The sequence below is a fragment of the Eublepharis macularius genome, chromosome 14, assembly GCF_028583425.1.
Source record: "Eublepharis macularius isolate TG4126 chromosome 14, MPM_Emac_v1.0, whole genome shotgun sequence".
Classification (NCBI taxonomy): Eukaryota; Metazoa; Chordata; class Lepidosauria; order Squamata; family Eublepharidae; genus Eublepharis; species Eublepharis macularius.
This window is the reverse complement of record NC_072803.1, coordinates 58,297,164-58,325,071: the sequence shown is the minus strand read 5'-3', so window position 1 is coordinate 58,325,071 and position 27,908 is coordinate 58,297,164. Positions and strand designations below refer to the sequence as shown.

At 44.4% G+C, this 27,908-nt stretch overlaps 1 protein-coding gene across 2 annotated transcripts; it reads right to left on the bottom strand.

Moving 5' to 3' along the window:
• Positions 1-343: 343 nt before the first annotated feature.
• On the bottom strand, positions 344-27,646 carry TBC1D13 (TBC1 domain family member 13). 2 transcript variants are annotated; one of them, XM_054997554.1, is made up of 13 exons: positions 27,513-27,646; positions 21,858-21,931; positions 18,865-18,905; positions 18,173-18,234; positions 15,644-15,743; positions 15,343-15,425; positions 15,026-15,185; positions 14,128-14,338; positions 13,582-13,745; positions 9,082-9,242; positions 8,552-8,609; positions 6,435-6,523; positions 344-6,123 (listed from the first exon to the last, which is right to left on the bottom strand). In XM_054997554.1, the coding sequence occupies exons 1-12, from the start codon at positions 27,533-27,535 to the stop codon at positions 6,458-6,460; spliced, it is 1,203 nt and encodes a 400-aa protein (XP_054853529.1). In that variant the 5' UTR covers positions 27,536-27,646; the 3' UTR covers positions 344-6,123; positions 6,435-6,457. The 2 variants fall into 2 exon arrangements, with proteins under 2 accessions (XP_054853529.1, XP_054853528.1); XM_054997553.1 differs by having other exon boundaries at positions 344-6,523.
• Between the last annotated feature and the right edge of the window lie 262 nt (positions 27,647-27,908).

Here is a 27,908-nt window from a genome sequence, read left to right as displayed (position 1 = left end):
AATTTAAAAACCAGCTTGCTGGCCTAGATCAATGACCGTTTACTAAAGCATTTTTCCAGAAATCAAGAGGTGTCAATTGGACCACAGGATGGAGATCAGGCAGGGATCCAGCAGTGGAACATGATCTACCTTCCAGCTACCCTCACCCCTGCCTCTTCTTCACTTGCAGGCTCTGCTTGTATTTCCTACTCCAGAAAAAGGGAGTCCACATTGGTATTTCCTGCTTGCTAAAACTAAACATGGTGTAGGAATTATATTGTTCTGCTCGCTATTCAAATACTAGGTAGCAGCTGCCCCCTCCTCTCAAAATAAAAGCAAGCCACAATTTATAAAAGATGTTTATTCAGAACAAAAACAGTAAGGATGAAGCAGAATTCTTGACAGTATTGTGGCTCATCAATTAACAGAAACAAAGCTGCATCTTTAGCAAATACAAAACACATACACATCCCAGAACTACTTTCATAGCATAAATGGCTTCACTTTCTAGTCATCTCAATCGGCACTCAAACCAACCCCAAATATTACCTGCACAAGTGCCAGCATTTGAGATGTGACAAAATATCCTACCCAGTAAAATGCACTGTCATGATGTTGCTCATACAGGTTGAAAGTTGACACTTCCCTGAGACAGACAACTAATTAACATCTGCAGGTGGGAGATCTGTCTCCATGCCTTGTCACTCCAGAAAAAACTCAAATTCATGCAATTGGTGGATACCCGGCAGGCCCTTACAGTTTCTCTCAAAAAGGTTCCCCTTTACACCCCCCTCCCAACAAAGAAGAGGCAACTGGAGATCTGGAAAGACATTCCCGATCTGTGGTTCAGTCTACTGAGCGTTTCCCACCTAAATTAAATGCTTGAGAACTTATTTTTGAACCAAAGATTCCCATACCATGCAACTCATTCCTCTTAAAATAATATTGAAAGTCTGGATCTGCCAAATTTCCCCCCAATCATAAACACACACACAAATTAGATGTCATTTGCACATGCCACAAATCCTGGTTTACCATTGGCATACAGACCTTAAACGCTCTACCTAAACAGCACGTATCTTTCTGTTCCACATGTGATAGACTTCTGAAATGTTTACAGTAGCACCTTTTACAAACTTGAAATGTGGAAATGCAGCCACACAGACTGAAGGAACGGCGGAGGGTCTTCATAGTTAAAAAAAAACACTGCAAGCAGACTTGATATAGAAAAGTGGGGAAAAAGGAGCAACACCTCCACTGAACTCAGAACCACTGCTCTTCAAAGAAAAATGTTTCTTAAAAAACTGTACAAAAGAAAGACCCACCGTAAGTCCCCCTCCCCCACCACAAAACATTTTAGAAAAAAAATCTTTTTAAGTATTGAACATTATTCTTGGGTACCTCATCCACGTGTTACAGAAACACCTGAGTTTTTATTCTGTTCGGTGGTTGAATCCTGAACAGTTCTTAGGCCACGTACTGGCTGTCTCAAGACCCTTTTTACCAAGACCAAAAGTGCACATGACACAAAGTGCATCGTCTGCCACCCAAAACAACCACCCTTTTCCCCACCCCACCTTATCTGATACAACTAATCTATGTTTTAGTGTTGCAGTGCTGGAAGCCCCCCACCAGCCAATGACGTGCAGCTGTGGCAGCCACAGATTCTGGCCCACTCATTTCTTCTTTGCCTCAAGGGTCAGTAACCCAACATAGCACATGCATTCTCCTTTCTCCTCTGGTTTAAATTTAATCCCCTCCCAAGGAAGAAGGTGGGGCAGGGGGGAATCTGTAAAAGTGGCAGTGTGATCATGTTTTGTAGCGTTCCAGGACAAGGCCAGTGGATCCATTTTGAAAGCAGTTCAACGGGCCTAGTCCTTCCATCCCCCTCAAGAGCAGGGTGGTTGGCTTCTCCAGAGCTAGAAATTTCACAAGGCACTACGCAATACTAGCTAGATGGAAAGCAGGGGCGAAACCTGCAGGGAAGAGTCCCATACCGATCTAGCCAACCTGCTCCCACAGCAGAGCAAATCTGGAGTCGGGTCAGATTTTCAATCATCCATGATTATTTCACCAGCCAATGAGTTAGCACCGTGGCTTTTAGGAAAAACCACAAGCACAGTTAACTGAGGAAGACTCGCAACCGATGAAAAATGCTTGTGTGCTCTCTGCAAGTTTCTAATTCTGTGACAGACTATCAAATCACTTTACAAATATACCCTGGGAGATTCTTAAAGCAATGATTTTGAGGTGGGAGTGGGGAAAAGGGAGAACAAAACTGATCATTTCAGCAACTTCCCTTTCAAAAGTGATGAGAACTGTAGTCAATAGCCTTTTGAACCAAAAATGGAGACATCTGTTGCTATTTAAAACTTGCCTCTTAAAATAAAACTAATTGCATCAGATTGAAATTAATTCAGACACTCCTTTTATTACCCCACCATTTTCTTGTGACATTCAACTTATCAAATGAGTTCTCTAAATGCTGAAGCACAGTTTCTAAGTCTCATAACACATCCTAGAGCGACTATCCAACAGAACCAATGATGAATCAAGATTTAAAATGAAACCTAGTTAAACCTTCATGTTGCTTCTGGAATTTGTTTTCAACCAAAAACAAAACGCCAAAGGGGCAAACGCAGATCTCTTCACACAGATGGCTCGAGTCATTCTCTAACCCAAAACGAAGAAGGGGAACCCTTTCTGTAGCTTCTCTTCTCAACCAGCCATTCAAAATTAGGAACAGGTGCTTTCGTCAGGGGGCTAAGATTTCTTTGTCAGTTTTACATTGCACCCGTCTTCTGAACTCACCCACTTCCCATTCCTTTGTTCTTACACTAACAAGCGTTTTTTTAAATCCCCAAAGCAGTTCCTGTACAAGGCACGGCAGTGTGTTTGGCACCAATAAAACTTCCCTCCTGGCCCCATTCATAGGCTTTGTTTTCTACTTCTTCTCGTGTGCTTTTAGATCAAATCCTGTCATTGTGGTTAAGGAAAGTCTTCTGGACAAACACCTGCTGTGTAACAATTCAGAAGGACCATTTCATGACTTCTGAAGTTTCTCCAGGACAAAGCCTCATGCCCATATTACCAAGAACTTGGCTGCAAAATTGGAACCAGATGCTTGAGGAAAAATTGGGGGGGGGGCTTTACCGTACACATCCTGGTTTGTAGTAAGCCAAATGAGAATGTCACAGCAAGCATTTCTGCGACAGGTTTTTTTACACAAACAGCCTGCAGTTAAACAAATTTCAGGATTTGGGAGTGTAAAGAAGTTCTGCCCAATGACATGATCTCACCAGTTTCCATTTTTCTGCTACAGAATCCAAAACATGGAATTCTCCATTCCATGGGAATTCTCCATTCTCAGGGAAAATTAATAGCTGGTCCAGGAAAGAAATGAAGCATGGAGAACAAGCTGGGTATATACTTTTTAGCAGAAATTTGATTTCAGCAAAAAAAAGGAAGCAGGTTCAGTATTTTTTCAAATATTACCTACAGATCTTGTTAGCAGCTGATTTCACTCAGAACAGTTTCACTCAGAATAAAATGAGGATTTGGAAGTCCAAAATGTCAATAACTCACCACCTGACCTAGTTCTTACAGAGTACCACTTGAGACTGCAGGTGGCAGCTCACATCAGAATGCTCCTCTATACAAGAACGGCCTCCATATCAGGGAGAATGATACAGGCCAGAGTCTGTCTCCTGGACAAGCTAGTGATCAATTGCAGGGTTTCCCCTTTCTGCGCATGGAAAAACATTCCGTATATGAACCGCACCTGCAGTCTCAGATGCCAGGCACGGGTCAACAACCTCAGTAAAAAAGCAGTTCCAAACTCTGTTGCTTCAGGTGTTGATTTTGACACCCTCCATGCTCATCTTTTGTTTCTGATTTGCAACCTGCAGTGCAGGCAATATCCCACTATACTCATGGGGGCATTTAACCCACCCTGGGACCTCCAGTTGTTGTCCTCCAGCATAAAAACCTTAACTAGCCCCTTATTAACAGAGCATGCTGTTGTGTGGCTGGACACAGGCATCCACCCCCTTCAAAAGAGGTGTCTCACTTCCCTTGGTATACACAGTCTTTTATCATTTCAGTTTTCTGCCTAAGCAGAGTTTTTGAAACATTACAAACATTTATGAAAAGGGAGAAGAGAAAGGTGCCCCTTATCCTAACTCTTTCAACTCTCTCTGTAAAGGGCTGTCATCTTGCCTGCAGCCTGAGGCTTATAAGAGTGGCCAGGTACTAAGCTCACATTAACTCCAAGCACAAAGACAGAATGCTAATCAGGTCCTTGATCTTCACCAATTTCCTTAAACTTTTGCAACCTTTGTCTAAGCAGAGCAATGTTGGAAACAGGAAACCAAGCTTAGAAGGTAGTGCTACTGCTGTCTGGTACCAGATATGGGGGGGGGGGACGGACGACTACACAACAGGTGTTCCCTCATATCAAAGTGCAAGGACATAAAAGATTCAGGCTGTATCAGACGAGGACACAGAAATGAAGCCATGCTACCACACTCGTGGCAAATGTCTTCCCTTGCGAGAGGGTAGCTTTACACTTAATCAATAAAGGCTGTCCCAACTTCTCTACACCATCAAGGGCAGTGGGGAGTGGGGGGTTAGAAAGACCTAGAACTGCTCTAAACTCGTTTGGTCATCCCTTCAAAGCATCTGCTTTTTATATAAGCAGATTTAATGCTAATTATATTAGGAAGTTACTGTGGTTAACAGATAACAAGGGAAATCATGCAGAATAGCTGTCAAGGAACCCATTATATGTATATCAAGAAGTAAACTTTTCAGATTTTCCAAAGTTGTGTGGGACTACTGAAGGGCAGGGGGAAGAGTGCTGAGATGTGATATTATTTTGAAACATCTACATCCTGCATGTGAGCGTTAACACCTGCCTGTTTTCACTCGGGGTGCAATCTTCTAGACCCTTCTTCTAGCTGTTAGCTGTCTTCCCAAATACCCTCAGCAGGTTACCTGTGTAGCCTCCCACTTATGACCACACATGGCCATGATCTTTAACAGAAAAGCATAGGAACATCCTTGATTAATGCCATACAAACCTGAGGCAGAGACTTAACTTTAAAAAATGTGATTGATTCTGTGCCCACTCCCAACTCAAGGCGAGGGAAAAAAATAGTTACAGCAACCTTCCCTTTAACGTTGCCAGTCCGGTGAGTGATCCACCACACAGACACTACAGGCAACAGCTAGCTCAAAATTTTTCAACAGCAACGGTCTGATGGTTGTTCTAAGGCAGGGGGTGATAAAGCTGATCCAGCTTCATTCTACCCACATCTGCCTTCTAAGAATAGCCAGCATCAAAAGAGGAAAGAAAGGGGTGGGGGGTTCTTCTGAGGTCCAGATGGTCCTATGATAGCTGGGGACTAAGGACTCCTTCTGTAAATCAAGGAACTCCAAGTGTTTGTGAAACATGACCAAAACTTATTAAGACAAACAAAATGGCCTTCCAGATGTTTAATGCTAGTTGGAATCCCAGTATTTTCTAAGGGCATCTGAGAGGGAGAGAGAGACCCATGTGTTTCCTATTTATCTTTTCTTCTTATTCTCCTCAGCAGTCAACCTAGGGCTTTCTCTTTCGTCACCTATAGTGACTCAGAGAACAGGGACTCTCTCTGAAATGTAGTGGTGGTGGTTTCTTTTCTGTGGCTGGACTGGGACTTTCTACTTGTTGCTGCTGATTAATAAGCTGTCCATATACCTTTTTTTAAAACTGCTGTTCCTCACTCAGTTGTTAAGGGCTTCTTTTGTCAAGACTGACATTTTGGCCCATGTTTAAATGATTCAGGGAAGCCAACAAATAAAGCATCACTTCTGCACTGGCACTGTTGTCAAAAAAAAAAAAGGAGAGGAGAGGAGAGGAGAGGAAAAGATACATCGGAGGCAATCAGCTTTCCTTGGGGAAATGCAGTCATGCCACCCCTTTTCAAAGTTTGGGAGGGGAACCAGATTCTTTTTCACACAGAAGAGGATTCCTGCAGGTCCTCAGACAGACGATGCTCGCTCTTTCCTCATCCAGTCAACTTCCGCTGGTTCCCAGCCTATCCCACGCAAACTCCAGAATGTGTTGTGCCTAAGGACTTGCTTCCGTATCACCATTAGCTGCTGTAGATTCCATAAAAGATTGAAAAACAAGTAGCTTGTTTTCTGTCGTCTCCACACCTGGAGACATTTTTTAAAAATTACAGAAAAAAATCTTTTGCTCAACATGGAGTCATTTCAGCAGATAAGATCTGAGAGACCCAGAGTGCAGAGTTTGACTAAACTGAAGATCACTCTTTCAGTAATTAATAAATAAGAGTGGAAGGAGTCTTCCTCCGGAGGCAGACAGTTGAAATACAACGCCAGGCATTCCATGGATGCAACAGCAGCTTCCACCTACACAATCAACTGTCAAACACTTCTCTCCAACATACCATGAATCCTGAGGAACTGGGGGCTACTTGGAATCCTGAAGGTCTTTTGCCTTCTTCAAAATCAGATGAACATCTGAGATGGGGTAATCCTGCATTTAAGACAAAGGATTAAAATGAGAAGTCACATGAGGGGATCGCTTTTCATCAGCAATATTCTAGGATTTGGAAGTAAAGCCAAGCTGCCCAGAATTCAGAATAGTCCCATTTGCTGTGAGTAGAACTAAGCCAAAAAGGGGATGGAGGGAGCACACCCTTCAAGAACGTTTTGGAAGCATCATAAAGTGCATCACCTGCTTCTGTGATTTTTCAGGATTGCACTGAAAGGGGGCAAAAGTGTCAGATCAAGAGCAGGGGCAATAGGTGACTACATTGGCTGGGGGAAGCACTGCCTGCCGTCAACCATGCCTAGCCAGATCGTATTGATTATGCTGAGCTGTGACGTTACTTCTATAAGAGATTCCTAATTCACTGGGATTATTCTAGGAATTAAAAACGTGCCAAAGTAGCAAAAGAAAAAACTGCAGAAAAGTGGTGGCTTTGTTTGACTGTCGTAGCAGAATGAGAAGAACAAAGAGGTTCTTGTGGCTCTAAGAAAAAAAATTATTTCTGCATTTGTTTTCAAGGGCCAGAGTCCACTTTGTCAGACGCAGGGCAGCAATGCACGTTGTGGGGCAGGGAAAGGGGAGGTGACCATGAATAATCTTTTCAGGAAAAAAAATCTTCCAGCCTGAAAGCTGAAATAAGCAAACACTCCATGTTGCCTATGTTATGGAGCTGGAGTTAAAGCATCTTTGCCACCTGTACCTTGCATTAAAAATGCCCCGCTCACTTCAAAACCAGGGCTTTTTTTCAGCAGGAACGCGGTGGAACGGAGTTCCGGAACCTCTTGAAAATGGTCACATGGCTGGTGGCCCCGCCCCCTGATCTCCAGACAGAGGGGAGTTGAGATTGCCCTCCGCGGTGCGGAGGGCAACCTAAACTCCCCTCTGTCTGGAGATCAGGGGGCGGGGCCACCAGCCATGTGACCATTGTCTCCGAGGGCAACTCACTGAGTTCCACCACCTCTTTTCCCAGAAAAAAAGCCCTGTTCAAAACTATCTGGTATTTATGGCCAGGATATATACACAAGAATTGCTTGTGGCTCCACCACTATTGACTATTGGAGGGTCCTTGTATTACATCTTTAAATTGATGACCGAGCCATCCTTTGCTGTGGTTGACCCTCCATTTGGAAATACTCCTCAAAAGATGCATTTTGGCATCTCCCTTACCACCTCTAAAAATGACTTAAGGACATTTTAATCTCATCAATGCTTTACAAAAAAATCTACTGCCCCTTTCCTTTATGCTCTCATTAAAAAAAATACAGCAATTTCACAAGCACTCATGATTTTCACGATTAAGTTTCATTCATTTAAAAAAAAATCAGAGTGGGTTGGGGAGGAGAGGAGAGGGATGGGGAAGAACTCTGTTTAAATAAGACCAGCAAGAGAGACCCTGGCGGTTTAGGTCATAATAACCTGAGTGGTTGGGTGAAGCTTCATTTTAATGGATTATGCCTGAAGTTCTAGTTTGTCTCACTACAAAAACCTACAGGCGCATCAAACATTTCATTGGCACAGAAAAGGCACAGACAGATGCCATCAAAGGGCAGTATCCAATGCAACACTCTCTTCCCACAAATCTTCAGTATAAATATATGCAATTCTGCAACCCGTCCTCCTGTGTTTTAGCCCTTTGTAGCCAGTTGCTCTTTTCCCCTCTACAGCTGAAGGGCTTGACCGCTGCCTACCTACTGCTACCAATAGTATGCACAATTGGGAATAATCACGTAACTCCATCTGCAGCCTCTCTTATATCATCCTGAGTGACACTCTTATGTCACTGGACATTTTCATATCTAAAGTGAAGAGACAGAATGGCATCCTTTTGCCTTTTAAAAAAAGACGCATTAAGTTGAAAAATAAAGCAAGCTCTGGAATTCACTACCTGAAACGATTTCTTCAAGTTGCTTTGTACTAAGGCCAACTATCCCGGGGCGGGTGTGCCCCATCAACTATACAGAGGACAGCCATTTAAAACGTTACCTGCTCTTTGATAACTTGGCTGCATTTTACCTGTAAAAGCCGCATGTTCAGAGTAAAATCTCCTTCCAGTAATTGGTCCCGGATGAGCCTAAGGGGACAGAGGGGGTGGGGAGAAACCCTAGCGTTATATTCTTGTGTAATATTCAACACATTCTTGCTTCTTTAGAATCAACAAGATGGCTTAGAAAGAGAGTGGAAAAAAAGAGTGGTGGGAGTGGAAAAAAAGACTTTGATTTCTAATAATCTGCTACTGGGAAGGATTTTCCTTTTTTTAAGATTCAAACTGGGCCCCCAACGGCCATTTGTCTGGGACATTCACTGTGTATCTCCCACTCTTCTAAAACAGGCCCCCTGGCAACTTCCCTTTTCAGGAAGCAGGGGCTGGGGAAGATCTTTTCTCTCTGCAGGATGCTCTGGAGAGCTGCTGCTTGTCAGAGCAGACAAGACCAAGCCAGATGGGAGCAGTGAGGGCTAAGTCTTTCAGGAACGTCCTCCGAGTTACGTGGCTACTGAAAGGGCACGTCACGAGAGCCATCCACGAGGGGTCTGCAAGCACTCACGTCAACATGGCGCAGCAGACAAGCAGCAGGAAGTCAAACCGGCTGTCATCGGCAAAGAGGGAGTCCCAGATGCGGATGACGTCCGGCAACAAGAACTCTTGGGACAGCAGCAGCGTCAACCAGCGGAAGGCAAAGAACTGGGGCTTGATGTTCTGCTCTTGCTATTTCACAGGCAGGAGAGAGAAAGGGATGGAGTCAACAAGGCGGTTCAACTTAGGGGGGTGGGGCAGGCAACGTCTGAAGTAGAGGCAGTGGATACCAAGAAGAGAAGGGGCTTTTCGGTGGTGGGGCCCAAACTAAGGAACTCTCTCTGTAGGCCAAGGTATTTTGCATAGCGCCACCATTGCTAACATGTAGATGCCATCTGATGGTCATTCTACTCTTTTGTAAGATCTTGCTGCTTTTATCTTGTACTTTAAAGGTTTACAGCGGAGTTTCATATACAACACAAAAATCTTTTACTCTGTAAGCCTGCTTTGTGTTTCAAAAGGCAAGGCATAACTCTCCCAAAGAAAGATATACTTACTCATTCTTGGCTGATACTCAATAAAAAAGCCACATCTTAAAACAGGGGGAATCAAAACTCTGATTACTCCCAACAAACTCTTCACATGCCAAGAGGCACAGCCTCACTCCAGTTAGTCCTTCCACATTTCCTCACAATCTCTCTAATAGTCAGACACATCCAGCCCCCCCCCCTCTACTACTTGACTGAAGCTGACTCCTTACAGACCTCTCTGTTGCTTCTCCTTCTGTCTAAACTCCCCTTCTTCTCTCCTTGTAGGCATGCCCTACCATAGCCAACTCTTCCGCTTTTTAGTGCCAGGCTATGACTGGCACTAAACACATAAACTAAACTTTGACTTTCCTAGCATACACAGACACTGTTGACTTAATTTTGCTGTGATTTCTTTGAACTAAATAAAAGCCATAGTTTGGCTTGACAGCCAGCACTGGGCTAACCTCACCACCATCCCTCCTCATCCCAACATTAACCATGGATCCTCCAATCATAACCCACAGTTCTTTCCTACACTGGAAATTAATTTGCAAACATAGTTGGAGGGAACCTAATTTGAGTTAGATAGAGTTTGTGTATCAATGTATATGCAATGCAGAACCAACACCGAGCACTGTGACAAGCAAAAGGGGGAAATTATTCTGGAGAGGTCAGAAGAAGTGGGGGGAAGAATGGATGGGGCTGTCTCCCCATTTGCAAACCACTGCTTGCATTATGCCTGCACTAGATTTTTGGATTGCTTCCCTCAATTAAGTTTCAGAGGACATATGCTGAACCCCAAAGGGCTCTCTCAACGGTCTCCAATTCTCACTGTACTAAAAGGCAATAGCAGTCAGTGGCTGGAGAGCACCCTCTGCTAGAATGCCTAAAAAAAATCTGAATTTGTGCACAGCTGAAAGTCAGCTACCATTCTATTCTGCCTGACGAAGAGTTCCATGTCACTTGAAAACTTTGCATCCTCTTTGAGGTCCCTTTTACTAAAAATGTTCCTGGTCCTCTTGAGTTTCTTAAAGACTGCACAGAACTGCTGTTCTCCACGAGCTATTCTCTACGCAGTTAAACTAAGTTTCCATTTAACCACTACACCTCTTGAGAGGAAGCTTGTGGTTTACAACCAGTAGCGTTTCCTTCCCCCTCAAGCTTTGAGAAAAAAAATAATTCTAGAGATCACTGGACTTTTCTCTGCATGGTAAAAAGAACCTTTGGGTCAATTCAAATCACATTCCCCTCACCATGCCACAGAGAAATGTTGCAGCCAAGAGATTCAGGCAAAACCCCTTTTTCAGAGAAAACTCAACACATTCCAATTTTGGTAAGGTAAAACTTGCCATCTTCTAGACCATAGGAGTCTTCCCCTAAACTAGAAGGGAGATAGTGAGGCCTGCATTATACATCCAGGAAAGTAAGGGGGAAGGATCAATAGCACCACTTCAGAAAGCGGGGGGAGGATCACATTATGGAATATCTCCCCTCCCTTAAGAACTCCCTGCAAACAGAAAGCCTGCACAGCAAGCAAGAAGAGCAGGTTAAACCTTTCTTTATGCTGTGTTAGTTTTCTATCTGCAGTCAGGTTTTTTTATGCGAAGGAACCTTCAAAACTGGAATCTACCACGCACTGACCATTCTGCAACTTTATCCTTCTGCATGTACTAACTTGGCCTCATATTATCTTGTGGCAGAACTAAGTGGAGCTTCCCCCAGAGCCGGTTTGGGGAGCCCTTTGCAGGATGCCTCCACCCCCAATAGAAGGCAGGTGCAAGGTTCCAGTGCCCCATGGCTGAGTGAACAAAAAGAAGTACAGCTGCTCCTAGCTGTGCACATGCATACCAATGCTAGCAGTGGCATGTAGCTCCTGCTCTTCCTGCTCGGAAGTGGCAGCTTCTTTTTCCTCTGCCCATCACTCTAAGGAAGGGGAATAAGGGAATGGTGGTGGCTGTCACAGGGGGCAAGTCACAAGTTGACAGAGGGATCACTGATGGCACCAAGGGCCCAAGGCAACCCATTCACAGCAACGGGCATGGCTGCTTCTAAAGAATGGCTTCAGCTTGCTACACGTAGGCCAACAGCATAAGCAGCTACTTTAATATCCTCACACTGCCAAAGAGGCTTGCTGGGTGACCTTAGGCCAGTCATATACTCTCTGCCTCATCAGCCTTGCAGGGTTGTCATTAGGATAAAATGGAAGAGAGGAGAATGAGGTAAGCCACTTTAGGTCCTCGTTGGGGAGAAAACTAAGGTATAAATGAAGTAAACACACTAGGTGGCAAGTGTTCATCTGAATTCATGTGGCAGCCCATGGAGATGAGTACTGGACAATAAAGACTAAGTGGCAAGGATGTTAACAAGCCATAATTACGGTCTCCATTCTAAAAACATTTATGTGTCTAGCCGATCAGGTGTTTTCAATGTCCTTGCGTCTTTCTACATTAAGTTGTCCACCAAGGAACCTCTGTACATCTATTACGGAAAATCTGCATGCAGCAGAACGGCATGTAAAGGATTCAAGGGCACCCCCTTCTCAAGCTGGGTACTAGCAATCACTGTGAAGCCTTATCACTGCTCCATGGGAACAGCGTACTCAGAACTAGCATGTACCTATCAACTTTATCCTTTAAATGTAATTCACCATTACCGATTGTCATTTGAGGAACATTCAATAAGCTTCTGAGGAACTCCAAAATTTACCACAACAGAGTAGGTAAAAGGTAAAGGTAAGTCCCCTGTGCAAGCACCAAGTCATTACTGACCCACGGGGGGACGCTGCATCATGCGGTTTTCTAGGCAGACTTTTTACGGGGTGGTTTGCCATTGCCTTCCCCAGTCATCTACACTTTACCCCCAGGAAACTGGGTACTCATTTTACCGACCTCAGAAGAATGGAAGGCTGAGTCGACCTTGAGCCGGCTAACTGAACCTAGCTTCCGCCAGGATTGAACTCCAGTTGTGAGCAGAGCTTGGGCTGCAGTATTGCAGCTTACCACTCTGTGCCACGCGGCTCCTTTATAGTTAACAATTTATCCTTTACAGTTAACAATTGAGTTACAGAGTTCTGTAACTCAATTGAAACATCGCAGTACAACCTATGGAAGCTATTAGCCAAGATTTTTAAACAGGACTACCTCTGAACATGGAGGTATGTCATCAGTTGCCAAGAAGGAACAGCTGTTGGCTTGCTTGTGGTTTTCTAGCTGGCATCTGATTGGTACTGTGAGAAACTGAATGCTGGACCAGCGATCAGATCCAGTGGGACTCTCCTTAGATTTAAGGAATTTATACACACATTTCAATGCCGTTTTAATATTTTAAAGGTTCTAATGCTTTAATGTTTGCCACCTTATTTGGGTGGAAAGGCGGAATATAAATGTTTTAAGTAAATAAACAAGGAAGCGTAGCTATGATTCAGAGCCATGTCTGAAATGACAAAGCTTCGTTTGCACTTTGCTGATAAACCAGAATCAATAACCCCAATTTAAAAATGGTCTGCAAATCATGGTCTGCGCTACCTGTGGCGTGAAGCAACAAGATATATTTATGGCCATCATTCTGCCTCCACAGTCTCCCTGTTTCACAGACCTGCCAGGAAACGTATAAAGCTGAGAGGACAGAAACTGAATGAGGACAAATGCTTTGCCTCTTTTATGTTCAGAAGATCAAACTAAGTTGGGGACAGGCAACATTTTTAGCCCAAGAGCCAAAACTTCAACAACTTCTCCTTGTGAGAATGTTGGCAGGCCAGCAAATGAAGGGGGCAGGGATGAGGACCACGCTTGCTCAGACACACTGGGAGCAAAGTGAGCTCCTGCAGTACTGCTGGCATCTCAGGGATTTGTCCTGTTCCCTCATGTAGTGACCCGGCCATATAGACTCAGCCCAGCATGTTTGCCTGCCAAAAGTCTGGGTACAGTTAACACAAACCATGATTTGGTGTAACATCTGAACTATGAAAGCCACGGAAGTAGTAGTTTGGCATCATTCCTTACCAATTTCATATAAAGCTCCATATCTTTCTCTTTCAAAGTGGAGTAGACCTTCTCCATTTTGTAGGTGATGCCACACTGGGAGTCATCCAGACTTTTGATGAAGTTATCCCTGATCTCAGACATGAGGTTGGTGAAACAGAAGAAAGTATCTGCCTCTGCATGCTCTGTGCAGGAAACAACAAGTGTACCTTTTAACTTACAAACAAGACATAACTGAGGTCCCCGCTTCTGGACTTAACTAGCCAGGCCACGCCAATTCATGCTACTAAAGCATCCTTTTTGGACTACTGTAATGTGTTCTATGCGGGGTTGCCCTTAAGGACAGTTTGGAAACTTCCTTTAGTGCAAAAATGCAGCTATTCATTTCTAGAGTGGGACAAACATCTATGAACATTAGTCCCATTCTAAAACTGCTTCGCTGGTTGTTTATTTCTGGGCAGATAAAGGTATTTAAATAAATATTTCAATGATAAAAGGAAACTGTTAGTTTTAATTTATAAGTGTCCAAAAGAAAGACTATGCCAAGGAAGAAGCTGTTCCTCTTACCTTTCCAATCGCTGTTGGTGTCTGTAGCAAAGGTATAATAAAGAGGCCCTACTATTTCATTCATTCCTTGGACATAGGCTATTCCTGGGTTCAGCTTAGCGTAGATGAACAAGATTCGCTCCACTACTTCCCAGTGAGCCTCACAGCCATTGGGCAAAACCTCATACTCACTCAGCGAATGAGGTGCCGATGTTTTAAGAGGGGAGCTCACCTGAGAAAGAAAGGGGGAGAGGAAAAAAGTAAGTTTACACTACAATAAATCTTCAATTTTTAAAGTGGTGTTTTCACACCAAAATGAATGTGTTAATCTTTAAAATGATACAGGAATGTGTTTTTTAAGCAAGGGGAATCATGCTGACCATCCTTGGCTTCTTAAAAGTATTTCTCAGTCTGGCATGTTTCGCAGATGTAACCTAGAACCAGTTCAGAGGTTGCTGAGAAGGTACTATTTGTGTATTTGAGACAGCAAGGAGACACACACATATACCATGACTCTGAGGATACAAGGAGGCCTACCACCAGCCGCCACTGCTGCATAGGAGAAGGAAAGCAGCTCTCTCAAAGCAAACAATAAACATTCCTCCTAAGGACTGATTTTAACATCTCAGGTGCTTCTCACCAAAGAAAGCCAAAAGTTTTACATTTCCGGTTTGTATTTCCATTAATCCCCCTGCCTTTGCTTTTCCACATATAGTGACAAGTCTGAGGCACAAAAAACATTCCGCCCAGAAATTTCCATATCCAAATACGGGCATCATTTTGTCCAGGAGGGCCCCCCTAAAAGCGGGAAAGCCAGCCAGCCAGTCCCCAGGCCAATTGTCCAATAGAACATCCCTCCTTCTGCTCCTTTATCCACCTAACTGCTGCTCGGCTGTCTGCAACTGAAGATCCTTCTTACATTGGTCACACCACTCCGGTTTCGTGCCACTGTCTGTGACTTGAGTGTTGTCTGCTCCACTCGCTTGCGAAGGGTCTCAAACTCATTCTGGGGGTCCAGGATCAACAGGCAGGGGTATTCGGTTGGACGCTGGAAGAATGCCATATCGGGATATAGTCTCCTGGACAGGCAAAAGAATTAATCACTTTTGGAAAGTGTGGATGCTGGAACTAGAGTAAGGCTGTGCGCCACCAGACAAACGGTGACTGTAGGATTCAATATTCTGACACTACATGTGGCAGAAAAGCCCACAGTTCTCCCCAGCTGCTCACACACACCTGACATCTTTGTCTATCTGCAGCAGCACCTCGTTGTCCTTGAAGTAAGTGTTCCACCGACTATCTGGATTCGGGTTCAGTGGCTGCACAGGAGTATTTCAAAGAGGCAAATTGCAGAAAAGACTGTCACATGAAGCTGTCCTATACTGAATCAGACACTCGTGGTTCTCTTATTCCCTCCCCAAATTTAAAAAACAACACTGTATTCTTCATGCTCCAACAGGCTGTTGTATTGGTGTCACATAATTAATTGTACAATTTAGCCCTAATTTGTACTAAAGTTAATGGGCACGTCACTTACGTGATCTTCTAAGGTTACATCTTCCCTGGAGACCCCAAGGTTGGCTTTGGCTATCCCAGGCTGTATAATCATTTCCTTCAAGAACTGGGCGTACAGCTCTCTTAAAAGAGAAAAACAGAAGAGTGTTTTGGGGCCGGGGGGTGGGGGGAGACCCATAGCAGATTTTAATCCAGTATCATCAGTTCTCTCCTTGTCAGTCTGCCAAGTACAAAGCAGCTCAGACCGAAGCATGGTTTATTACTGTAATGTACTCAACACTATTTAAATGTCAGAGATGCTAAATGAAGCAATGTGCCATGACGGAAGTGAGCTGGCCAATGCTTCAATATAAACTGGGTAATTATTTTTCCACGCAAAATCCAAAATACAGTGTGTCAGGATTTGGGGAAGGAGGCGCTTATCAAAACCTACATTATTTAGATCATACATGCTCAAACTCCCTCATCCCTTGGGCACTATCATACAGCTGGGGCCAAAAGCTACCTTTTTACAGTGCAGCACCCTGTGACAGAGTATGCAAAGAGAGACCTTCTCATCACTTGTACAGGCAGGGAGCACAAAGGCTGTGCCCAAGTATAGTCCTAGTAGCACGGCACACCTCTTATCTGGATAGGGATTGAGTGGCCAAAATTCAAAATGCATAGTACAATACCTTAATTTTAGAGCCATTTCTACTGGACAAAACCATTTATTCCCTCTTGAAGCCACCTGTGTTAAGTCAGCCAATCACCCTAAATACTTAGCAGCATTAAATGACTTCCATATCCTTCCTGTACCTGCTTCAGCTGCCAAAAAGGTTGTTAACAGCCGCTCCAAAGCTCTGCATTAGCAGAAACACCAAAATGTCTGTACTACAGCCAGGACAAATGCTTTAGAGATAACACCAATGCAAACTGGCCTTGGAGACAGGTATTAAGAATGACTCTACAATATATATTCACCTTTCAAAGTGAGAAAATTGAGTCATTAGATTTAACACTTCCATACCGCCTTCCTTCACAAAACTGTGACCTCAAAGCAATTTATGCAAGCACATGAGCCAAAGACTTTTAAAACAATCCAAGTAAGAAACTAAAACTATCTAGAAAGTTTAGCATGCTGACCAGTGGGGAGGAAGACTCCTCTCCTTTGTGGCCAGAGTTCTAGGCCAGTTCCATTAGCCCCCAAAGGGCAGCTGTCAGTAAGTTCACAGGAGAGGCAAACACACACTCCCCTTCCAGAGAGGCACAAATGATGCTTCCTCTCTATTCTTCTCTGCCATTTCCTCTCAATTACTGTGGCATCTGGTGCAGCTCCAGCAAAGCAGCATTTAGGATTAAGAGCTGCTCCTCCAAGAGCTTTGGTGGCCTAGTGCATTGCAGTTGGTTCAAGGGAGACTCCTACACTTAGGGCCACACATCTGGACTTCTAACTCTTATCACCAATGTCACTCAACCAAAATGCTAAAAGTTACTGTAATGATTTCAGGAAATGGGTGCATGTGTCTTTAAATGCTTGGTTTGGGATAGGTGAAGAGTGGGGGGTGAAAGAGAGGAATGAGTGAGCGATATGATTGGTTGACTGAGATTGTGGGCGGAGTGAATGCAGTTTAGATGGAGTGAGAGAGAGAGAAAGGTTGGGAGTCAGAAAAAAGCAGGCTAGCTGTGTGCTGCCTGAATATGTTGAAGTGTTTTATGAAAGAAATATAACCTGTGTGGAACCTGAACTGAGCATGTTTGTGAAAGGACACTCAGTCAGGGAAAGAGAGGCCAGCTGTGTGCTGCCTGAGCAGGTTTCATATTTCTGTGAATGAGAGTCAGAGAAGGAGAGGCTAGCTGTGTGCTGCCTATATTGGAAGTATTTGTGAGAGAACTATTGAGTCTAGTGAAGGAGGCTAACTGTGTGTGAAGCCTTAGAAGAGATCTGTGTGAATGAGTTTATACGAAGTAACATTAAGGACTAAGAACTACTTTTATGAAACCAATACGCGTCTTGAAAAATAAACATTTCTTTTGTTTTGTTATATCCCAGAGTAGCTGTCAGTGTTATATCCCATTCCTACCCTCAGGGCCACATAGAACCACGAAGAAGCCTGACGCTTAGTAACGTTACCAAAGGGAAAACTTAATTAAAACATATTGGAATATAATATTCCTGGTGGCAGCTAACTACCCAGAGGGTGTAAGGGGAAGATTAAAAGAAAAATCTACCCCCCAAAAGTAAAGGTCATAACAGTTACCTTTGCTTCTAACTATTTTTATAAGAGCTTTGGTTTATTATTATTTTGTTTATCATGCCCTCCTACCGTGATTCTTAAAAACACTTAAATTTCACTAACAGATTAAAACTCAACTGATGAATCAACTAGAAATTCTATCAGCTGCCCTAAGAAAAATTTACCTAATACTCTTCTGCTCAACTTCTGAGGCTAACTACAAAATTAAGACTGCAGCTGTGCCTGTATTCAGGGGGCCAGTGTGCTAGCCTCAGCGCTGCACTCCTATCCATACGCCAAGAAGAGAATGGAGACGACAGAAAAGATTAGCTCACCTCTGTTTCTTCAACAGAGAACTCCATAAGGCCCTCTCCACAGGGAGGTAGTTCAAGAGGATCTGTGCAGGAAGAACCACACAGGGCTACATTCAGACTTCACAATAAACCCTGGCTTGCAAAAATTAGTTTACTGTAACAATTGTGCATAACAAAACATGGGCTGTGGGCACTTCCTGGTTTGCCTGCTTCTTGCCTCTCGGCAGGAAAGATCTTCCCTATACGGCTGTGCCTTTGGCCAAAAAGCATAGTGCTAGTCAATAAACTGTAGCCTGTGAATTTAAATGTCACAATAAACCACAATCCATAGCAATTGTGATTAACAATTCATCTACAAACCCTAGTTTGAAATCCTGGCTTGGTGCCAACCAACTACGCCCACTGTCCGCATTCACATATCAGAAGCACTTTGCATTTGATCATACCTCAGTTTATACACTGTGGCTTACTGGAATTTCTGAATGCAGGTTTTTTTTAAAAAAAAATGCTGAAAACAAAACTGGTTCATTCAGGCAAGGCCCTCTCTCATAGCCTCATTTATAAAAATGGAGTGTGTCTGAGGATTAACTCAGAACTTCATTAAACCCTTAGAAATGGACAAAAAAATACCTGCCCACCCCTTTACTAAACCTTCACAAAATACAAAGAGATACTCATTCAGGATACAAAGCAAGGCCTCCATTAAGGCCCACCTTCCAGCACAGACAGCGCAATCCACCTTCAAAAGGAATCCCTACAATACAAAAGAAATGGCATCAATTAGAAATGGATACACCTTGCCATTTCACGCTACTATGTTACTACAGGCATTACTAACAAGGATGAAAAGTTGCGGTGGATAATGATCGTTTTAGAAGGGGGTTCTGACAGTAATCTGCTGCTGTGCTTAGCAACTGCGAAAATTCACTTATTAAAAAAGCTAAGCGGGGAGAACAAGAAATATAGTGCTCAGGCAAGAGGAAATATCATTAACTAGCAGCAAAGCCCATTATGGGAAAAATACAACTGGCTCTAGAAAGGGCAGGGTGAGCAAGTGGGCATTCTGTCCTCCTCCATCACTGATCCCGGCCAGATGAAGGCGGGGTGGGTGGGCATGGCCACCTCCTCTGCGCCTGATCCCAGCCAAGTGAAGGGGAGGTGGGCATTGCCTCCTGCTCCATGCCTGATCCCGGCTGGGTGAATGAGAGGCAGGCACTGCTACCTGCTCCACTCCTGATCCCGGCCGGTGAAGTGGGGGTGGACATTGCCACCTGCAACTCTCCTGATCCTGGCTGAGTGAAGAAGGGACAGGCATTGTCTCTCTGTGCCTGATTCCAGCAGGTTGAATGGGGGTGGACATTGTCTCTTGCTCCAGCTGGGAGAAGGCAGAGGATGGGCATTGCCACCTGCTCCCCTCCTGATGCCAGCTGGATGAAGGTGGGGGGTGGGCATTGTCACCTGCTCCGCTCCTGCTCCATGGGTGAAGGCGGAGGTGGGCATGGCCCCTTCTCTGCTCCTGATCTCAGTGGGTGAAGGCGGGGGTCAGCCATCACCCCATCTGCTCCTGATCCCAGCTGATTTCAGCCTCGGCTTCCCACCACGGAGTGTTCTCTGGATAATTTATATGCATTTATCACATTTTTATCCAACCCTTCTGCCGAGGAACTCACAGCAGCATATGTGGATGGTTCCCTTTTCATCCTCACAGAAACCTTTTAAGGTAGCTTACGCTGAAAGAGTGACTAGCCCAAGGTCAGTGGGGATGTAAACAAGCGCCTCATTGGTCTAAGTCCACTAATCTAGCCATGTCACCACACTGGCTTGCTCTTAGATACAAACTCAGTAGGGTAAGGAACATGTCCATTTCTTCAGACAGTTTTAAAAAGCAGAGATTAAGCGCAAGAGCTTAAGTTTGTAAAATGTTTGGGGGTTAAATATTTATAGAAATAGTAACTCAGTGACAGATAGGATGGTCTTTGGAAGATTTTGGCACCTTACACAGATTTTTAGATTCCCTGTTAACTCTCTGCTAAGTGTGTGCAGGGGGAGGGTAACAGTTGTCAATGAAGCCAATATCTAAACAGTTCCTGTGTGCAACAACATTTAGAATAAGGTGGCCAAACTATACAGCCGGCCTATAATTCTCTTCTGAAAACATTTGAATCACCAACATAGATTAGGTAAAGGCTTTGAGAACAGACTGGTGTTTCTTAACTAAGTAAATTGGGACACGGAGGAGAAAGAAGGAATAGTACAGACACAGACATCAACTCCCTGGCTACTGAACTGATGACCAAATACACACCTAGTTTGACTAAAAAATCAGCTAGGCAGACCAAGCAGTTTTGCAACAAGGAGTGGAAAATAGTTTGGTTTATTCCAAACTCAATTAATTTTCCATGAAAGCAATAGTCACACATCACTGCCTCTCACCTGGTGAATCCTTTCCACTTTGGCCAAGGGAACAACAATAATGGCCTCCCTCCCTGGCATCTGTTCTGGAATGCTGCTTTACTGATGTCACAGATGCATCTTTAATTAATTAAATTTATACCCCCCCACTTTCTCCTCAATGAGGTCCTAAAGCAGCTTCCATGGTCCTCTTCTCCTCCATTTTATCCTCACAACAACCCTGAGAGGTAGGTTGGACTAAGTGTGTGTGGCTGATGCAAGGTTATGCAGAAGACTCCATGGAAGAGTAGTCTCCCAGATCTTAGCCTGACACTAACCACCACAGTACTCTGGCACCCTAGAAAGCAGTCTCATATTCCATTGTAACTAGGCTGCTGCCAAAGTCATATTAAAGCAGGAACTAGTGGGAAAGGGCATCCTCCTCCCCCACCGCCCCACCTCCCCTGCCATAGCAATCGGCTGCCGAAGCCACCAAATAGGTGGGTGAACAGAAGGGAGTTTTTCAGACTGCGTTGCAATAGAGCTGGGGAAGTACTCTTTGGTCAGACTGCTCCCATTGGACAGGATGCAAGCATGACACGGTACGTTTTCTAAACCAGGAAATTACAAACATCAGCATTTCAGTAGAAATGGCCTGTACCTTTAGAGGCTGCACTCCTTTTGCAAGAGGTCTACCCACTTGACCCTCCTTTTTACAAGAAAGCAATTTTCAGAATTATACTAAGAAATTAGTTTCCAAGCTTTCTTCAGGAAATAATTTCCACATCTGCTTGTCTGACATGAAAATCTTGCATGCGGGCCTTAGAACTTTCTGTACACTCTTGGGAGTGCATGCTCCATGCAGTAACAGGCCAAGCCTATCAGGTCGCATCTCATATGAACTCAGCCAAGCATACATATTCATTATTTTGTATTTTTGGTGGTGGTGGGGAGACCTACAGTAGTGGGCAAAATGCCTTTTCAGAGGAAAAAAACAAACAACGCTCTGTTAAGCCATCAGACAGTTACCTTCTACATATCACAACACAGTCCAGGCCCCATCAGTATCTGTAGCCCCAAGGCATGGCTCATAAAAACCACAGATAGTTATCTCCAAACCCTTGTGAGAGTTATTTGTGAATCACTAGCATCTCCAGAAAAACTGTTTCTGTTCTGATTAAAGCATCATCTTTGTGAGGATAAAACAATTGCAACTCATATCTCCTGGCAAGTGATCAACCCAGCCTTAGGCTGAGCACTGAAACCTGATCTGTGCCACTGCCTGTAACAGCAGGAATATGCCAAAGTCATTTACCGCTAAAGCAAAGTTCACGGAGCTTCTGCGGCGTAATCTTGGGTTCACTAAGGATGTCTTGAAATTCTGCAATTCTAGAGGAAGAGGAGCACAAAACAAAGACAAAAATATAAAAACAAATGCATGAACTGCCTGCTTGATAAGGAGAACAATGAATTGTATTTGTGCAAATGTCTAACACATTTTTAACTAGAAGATGTTAGATTAAGAGCCATCATTATTAAGCAAATTTATGATTTGAGCTAAAGGCAAATACGGTTTTCTTCAAGTCTATATCTTTCTGGGATAAAAACCAAACTTGGATGGCGCTCAAAGATTAATCCCCCCACGCCAACCTCCAGGACATTCAAAACAGTCAAATCCACTTTAAACAACTAGAAAAACATGCAGTCCAGATAAAGACTTTTATCAGAACAAAGGCAACACAAGTACTAGCCAGACCACATGAACAAACAGTCACATGTACAGCAACGGCTCCACTATCTCAACTTCTCACCTGATAATTCTTAATTTTCTTAAAGACTAATAACTGGGTGGAAACCTATCTGAAAGGACTTGGGGGAAGAAGTCTGTAAGGACACACCACTGTGGGACAAAGTGAGATATTTAATTTGAATGAAATGCTCCAATTTTGCCTTAATTACACAGTCATTAAAGAGTAATTGTAGCAGCATGTATGAAGGAGTTACTGGCAATTTGACCCCTGAGCAATGTACAGTGAAATCCTAAAGAGAGTTACTCAAGTCTAAGCCCACTGAAATCAATACCCTTAGATGGGAGCAACTCTTCTTAGGATTGAACTGTAAGATGTGTCTTCTCTGGGTACAGCAGTTAGAACTAGAAAGGTTCCTCCTAGCCCTCATCAAGTACTGAAAAGCACCTCCAGAGCATTTCAGCACCAGAAAACCCACTTGGACATGTTCATAAGAAATTAAGTAAAGCCTGCTGGACCAGACCAGAGGCCCAGAATCCTGTTTTACACAGTGGCCGAGTAGCTGCCCTGAGGCAACAGACAGGTCATAGAGGCCGAGACCCTTGCCTGCTGCTGCCATTCAGTGCTGGTATTCCAAGGAGGCTCCCTTCCTTCAGTCACCATGGCTAGTAGACTTTGATGGGCCTCTCCTCCATAGATCTGTATAACTCCCTAAGGATAAGTCAGCCGGGACAAAAAATTAGGGAATTTGTTACTGCAGCACGAAGATGGCAACTTAGATTTTTTTAAAAAACGAAAAAAGCTTGGTTTGGACACAATGAGAAACTACAGCTTGCTGCTGCATGGTCACGGTTTGAAGGAGCTTCAGGATTGCAAACACAATCCTCACGTGTGTCCCCCTTCCTTATGTGGGGTGAGATTATTATTTTCATTTATGCAAAAAAAAAAAAAAACCATGTCTTTCCATTGCAGCCAAGCCATCAAACTATTGTTTATCCTGAAAACCAGGATTGCAAATTGGGAACACAGAATAGCATGACAATGTTGGATGAAACAGCAAGCCATGGTTTGTCAGAGTAATCACTAATTAGCCCACCATGCATGCGGAAAGGCACTGGGAGCAGCAGAGATTCCACAAGCAAGGCTGAAACGCCTTCAAAGCTCATTCACACAGCTGCGGTCTACAGTCTGTCATTACCTCTGTACCAAGCCTTAGGATAACTCATATTCGATATGACTAATATCGATCAGCCCAAAAAAACCGAATTGGGCCTCCTTTAGAAGAAACTTATCAGCGGGGGGGGGGGGGGGGGCTGCAAAGATGGCCACAACATTTTGTATTGTCTACAAACTACCATAGGATTTGGCTAGAAAGGAGAGCACAAGCCTTTATGGACTCTTGGTTTGATCAAGCAAGGCAATTATTTTCTATTAATAACTTGAGAATTAATTTCTCAACATTCACCACAAACAGTAACATTCTGACTAGAACTGTAGTGCATCAGCAGTAAAAGCAATCAATCTGATGCAAATTAGTACTGAGTAAGTTTAAAATGCACGCAAAATACTTCATTCTTAAAAATGAGAAATGCTTGGTAACAACACACACTGACTAGGAAGCATTTCTTCCTCATTCCACATGCTCTGGTTACTCAGTTTGTGAAGGAAATATACTGTTCTTGCACATTCTTTCTTTACGGGTTGCAGGGTCATGTCATGGCACCACAGATTGTAGGGCTCAAAACTTGTGAACACACCTTCCAAGAAACTCCATAGGCAACCACTCATCTGCTTGGCATTTTAAATATTAAGTGAGAAAAACAACATATAAAAGCAGGTTTCTGTCCAACAGGAAGGAGGGTTTGTTGGCAGTCGAGAAGATTCCCCCTCCCCCTACGGTTTCATTCTTTCCAGTGTTTTAGATACAGAACTCTCTGACAAGCATCTGACAATAACATCAGCTCCAGCTGAGAGTGAGCATGCAAAATATATTGTCCACAGCTTGTATCTCAAAGGAATCCGCCTACCAAGGAGGAATTTCAACTCCGCACAGACTCCTAATGGATAACAGTAATAATCGCACAAAAGGTTAAAAAGTTACAATTCAACAGGTTGGCAACCAGTATAATAAAAAGGTGCATTGTAGAAACAAGGAAGAAAATACAAACATTTGTTTTAAAAATCTGCAGGGAGAGTTGTCTGGCGGTGGGGTGGGGAGCAGTTTTATGAGACCAGAGGTTATAAAACAAAAGATTAAGGTTCACCAGAGGGAGCAACAAACACAAGACCACGAAACCTTAGAGACTAACCAACTTCGTGTGGCACAAGCTAACTTGGACTACATACCACTTTGTCAGATGCATGAAGTGTTAGCCTCACACTGTACATCCACAAGTGTACAATGAGAAACTGTAAATAGGAGGGGCAAAAGGCCCCAACATGCAAGAGATGGACCTACAACATTTCTATACAAAGTTCAAACGTATTCCAAAGAAGCACAGCACCAATTCACAAGAGCAATGATTAGTGATAAAACCATCGTTTGAGCTCTGCTATGTTGTTTTAACACCTGCAGGAAGAGAGAAAATCCTGGACTTGATTGACAGTCAACCAAATACACCCAGATTGGTTTGTCTCTTTTAGCAAAGGCCAATACAGACGCTGCTCAGCCTCAAAACCCACTGGGCCAGGGATTCTGGGCCAACCACAATCTTTCCATTTAATCCACCCCATACACATCATTAGGATAACCTAAGAGAATGCTGAAGTATACTACCATAAGCTAAATCGAAGAAGGGTGTAAAACAGATGGTAAAATAGATGCAGGGAGAGGGAAGGAAGCAGTTTTCTTAAACATATGATAATCCCTTCGACCTTTCGTCTTCGCAAGAGAGAATCAGGGTGCTATTTGGTCCCCTCACCTTTAAACTTTTTTATCGAGGGAAAGGGAAGAGAAATGGAAGAGGTTCCAAAGACCTTAGGAGGCAGCTTAAAACTGATTGGGGCTCAAAGGGGGAGGGCAAAGCAAAATACAAGAGTGTGCAGCCATTTGAACAAGCTCCTGCCAATTTCATGATGGGGATAGAAAAGAGGTGTTGCTGGCCATCCTCTTGTAAAGAGTCACAACTTATAGGAGGAACTGGAGGTGGGGTTTTGCAGAACATGGATACTGTTTTAACCAGAAAGCAGTTAAAAGCAATGGGGGGGGGGGTTGAAGGAGACTTTTTGCCTATTAAACAGAGGTTTTTTAAACTATACAAGGAGGAGAATGGTTCACTCTCTAGAACATGTCAGGGGCTTAATTCAAACAGGGTCAACTCGTCCCACCTGAAAGGTCTTTTTCAGGGCTTTTTTTCTGGGAAAAGAGGTGGTGGAACTCAGTAGTGGAACTCAGGAACACACAATGACGTCACTTTCAGTCAGCTGGAACAAGGGGGGAGTTTTTTAAAGTTTAAATTGCCCTCTGCGAAAATGGTCACATGGCCGGTGACCCCGCCCCCTGATCTACAGACAGAGGGGAGTTTAGATGGCCCTCCGTACAGCTGGAGTGGCGCGGAGGACAATCTCAACTCCCCTCTGTCTGGAGATCAGGGGGCGGGGCCACCAGCCATGTGACCATTTTCAAGAGGTGCCGGAACTCCGTTCCACCGCGTTCCTGCTGAAAAAAAGCCCTGGTCTTTTTATACATTACAGAGAACACAAGTTGGATCTGAGGTGCCCATTCTACATTCTGTGTAATTTCAAATAGTTTTATACCCACCTTTCACCTAAGCTTTGCAAGATACTAGGTAGGTTCTTCACAGTTCCCTTTCACACGGTGCTTGATTTGAATCACAACTGCAGCACACATGGAGAAAGTACCACTACCACCCCACCCCATTTTCCTGACCTGAAATTATCCCAGAAGAGTTATTTGGCTGGTTGAGGAAAGACACGAGAGTCCACATTGGATTCCCCAATGGGACTGGCAGCAAACACCCTGACACTACTGCAATTTGGGATGGAAAATATTGCAGGGGAGAAGGCTGAAGCCTTTCTGCATAAGCACCACCGTAACCATCTAAACTGGGCCCTGTGTCCAAGGCATATGTGAGTGATCTATATGGGACACAGGGTGGAGACCCCAAACCCAACCTATGCACTCCAGGAATGAAAAAAAACATTCAGATTAAGAAAAGTCAAGAAAGCCTTCTCAGGTGACAGGGTAGGACAAAAAGAAGGGTTGTGGAGAAAGAACCAAGAATAAGGATAAACTCCCTTCATTTCAGAAACATGCCAGAGTTGGGGGTAGGGTTGCCAGCCTCCAGGTAGTGGCTGGAGATCTCCTGGAATTACAACTGGTCTCCAGGCCAAAGAGATCAGTTCACCTGGAGAAAATGGCTACTTTGTGGGGTAGACTCTATGGAATTATGCCATGCCAAGGTCCTTTCCCTCCCCACTTTCTCCAGGTTTCTCCCCCTAGATCTCCAGGAATTTCCCAACTTGGAGCTGGCAACTCTAGTTGGGGGTGGGTGGCTGAGTTCCATCATAGTCTGCTAAGGAGAGACTGCAAGAATGTCATAATTAGGGTGATCCAAAGTTTCTCTTGATAAGCATTAGCTCTTCCCACCCTCCTCATAAAGAGGAACAAAGAGCGGCCCCAAGAGAAAATAGGTGCCCCTCCAAACGAAAAGACGGGGGTTAAGAAAAGTAAGATACAAAAAGAACAAAAAAAGAGTGCAGAAAGTTGCTTTAGAGAGGGGGAGCTGAGGATAGAGCTGAGCAATGAAAATCATTTTCAAACGGGAAAGCTGTCGCTGAGGGAAGCCACTTTTGGATTGCAAATGGGAAATGGAGGGTGAGGGTCAAAGGAAACGAGCTGAGGAGCGAAAGCAAGAGAAGCTGTTTTAAAAAAGGGGGCTGGGGTTGGGGCCAGAAACAAACTAATTTTAAGAAAACGAAGAACAACAAACTGGGGTGTGTACAGGGAAAGAAGAGGCCCATGAAGGGAAGGCCGGGCAAGGCTGGCAAGGAGGAATTCCCGACCCCCAGCAAGAAAAGGAGAAGAAAGATTAGGCGGGATGAGGCTTGTTTTCTAGCGGGAAAAAGGAGGACCAAACAGGGGCCGCTGCCCAAAGGAGGAGGCCGGGCGAGACTTCTCCCCGCACAGCCCCCTCCCCAGTCCAGGAAAAAGGCTGGGGGGCCACAACCAGCCTGCGACCCCTCGCCCCCGTCCGCCCCACCTGCTCTTGTGGAGACTCGACATGGTGGGCCGCGCCTCCTCTTCTCCCCGCTTTCCTTCTCCCCTCACGGGCCGACGATCCGCGGCGGCCGCCCCGACATAAGGCAGCGAATTGGCGGCTGGCGGAAACCCGGCCTCGCGGAGGGGAATCGATAAATGAGATAAAGCGGGAGGAGGAGGAGGAGGAGGAGCCCGGCCGGTCTCCGCCTCGCCTCGCCGGCCCGCTTTCGAGGCCCGCCCTGAGGGAATCGTGAAAGGAGCGAGGAGAAGCGGCGTTTGGGTTGAGGGACTGGAAGGGGGAAGGTCTCGAAAATGTGCGAGGGTGTGGATACCGGAGGACTGGGCTCGACACCGGGAGGTGGAGGGGGACCACCTGAGAGGGACCAAAGTTATAGGC

Coding starts and splice junctions, on each gene's coding strand:
- TBC1D13 (XM_054997553.1), bottom strand. CDS start 27,535: ATGTCGAGTCTCCACAAGAGCAG. Junction 18,235..18,864: donor TGCGCTGTCTGTGCTGGAAG/GTGGGCCTTAAT, acceptor CTTCCTGCACAG/ATCCTCTTGAACTACCTCCC. Junction 9,243..13,581: donor TGGAGCTTTATATGAAATTG/GTAAGGAATGAT, acceptor CCTGTGAAATAG/CAAGAGCAGAACATCAAGCC.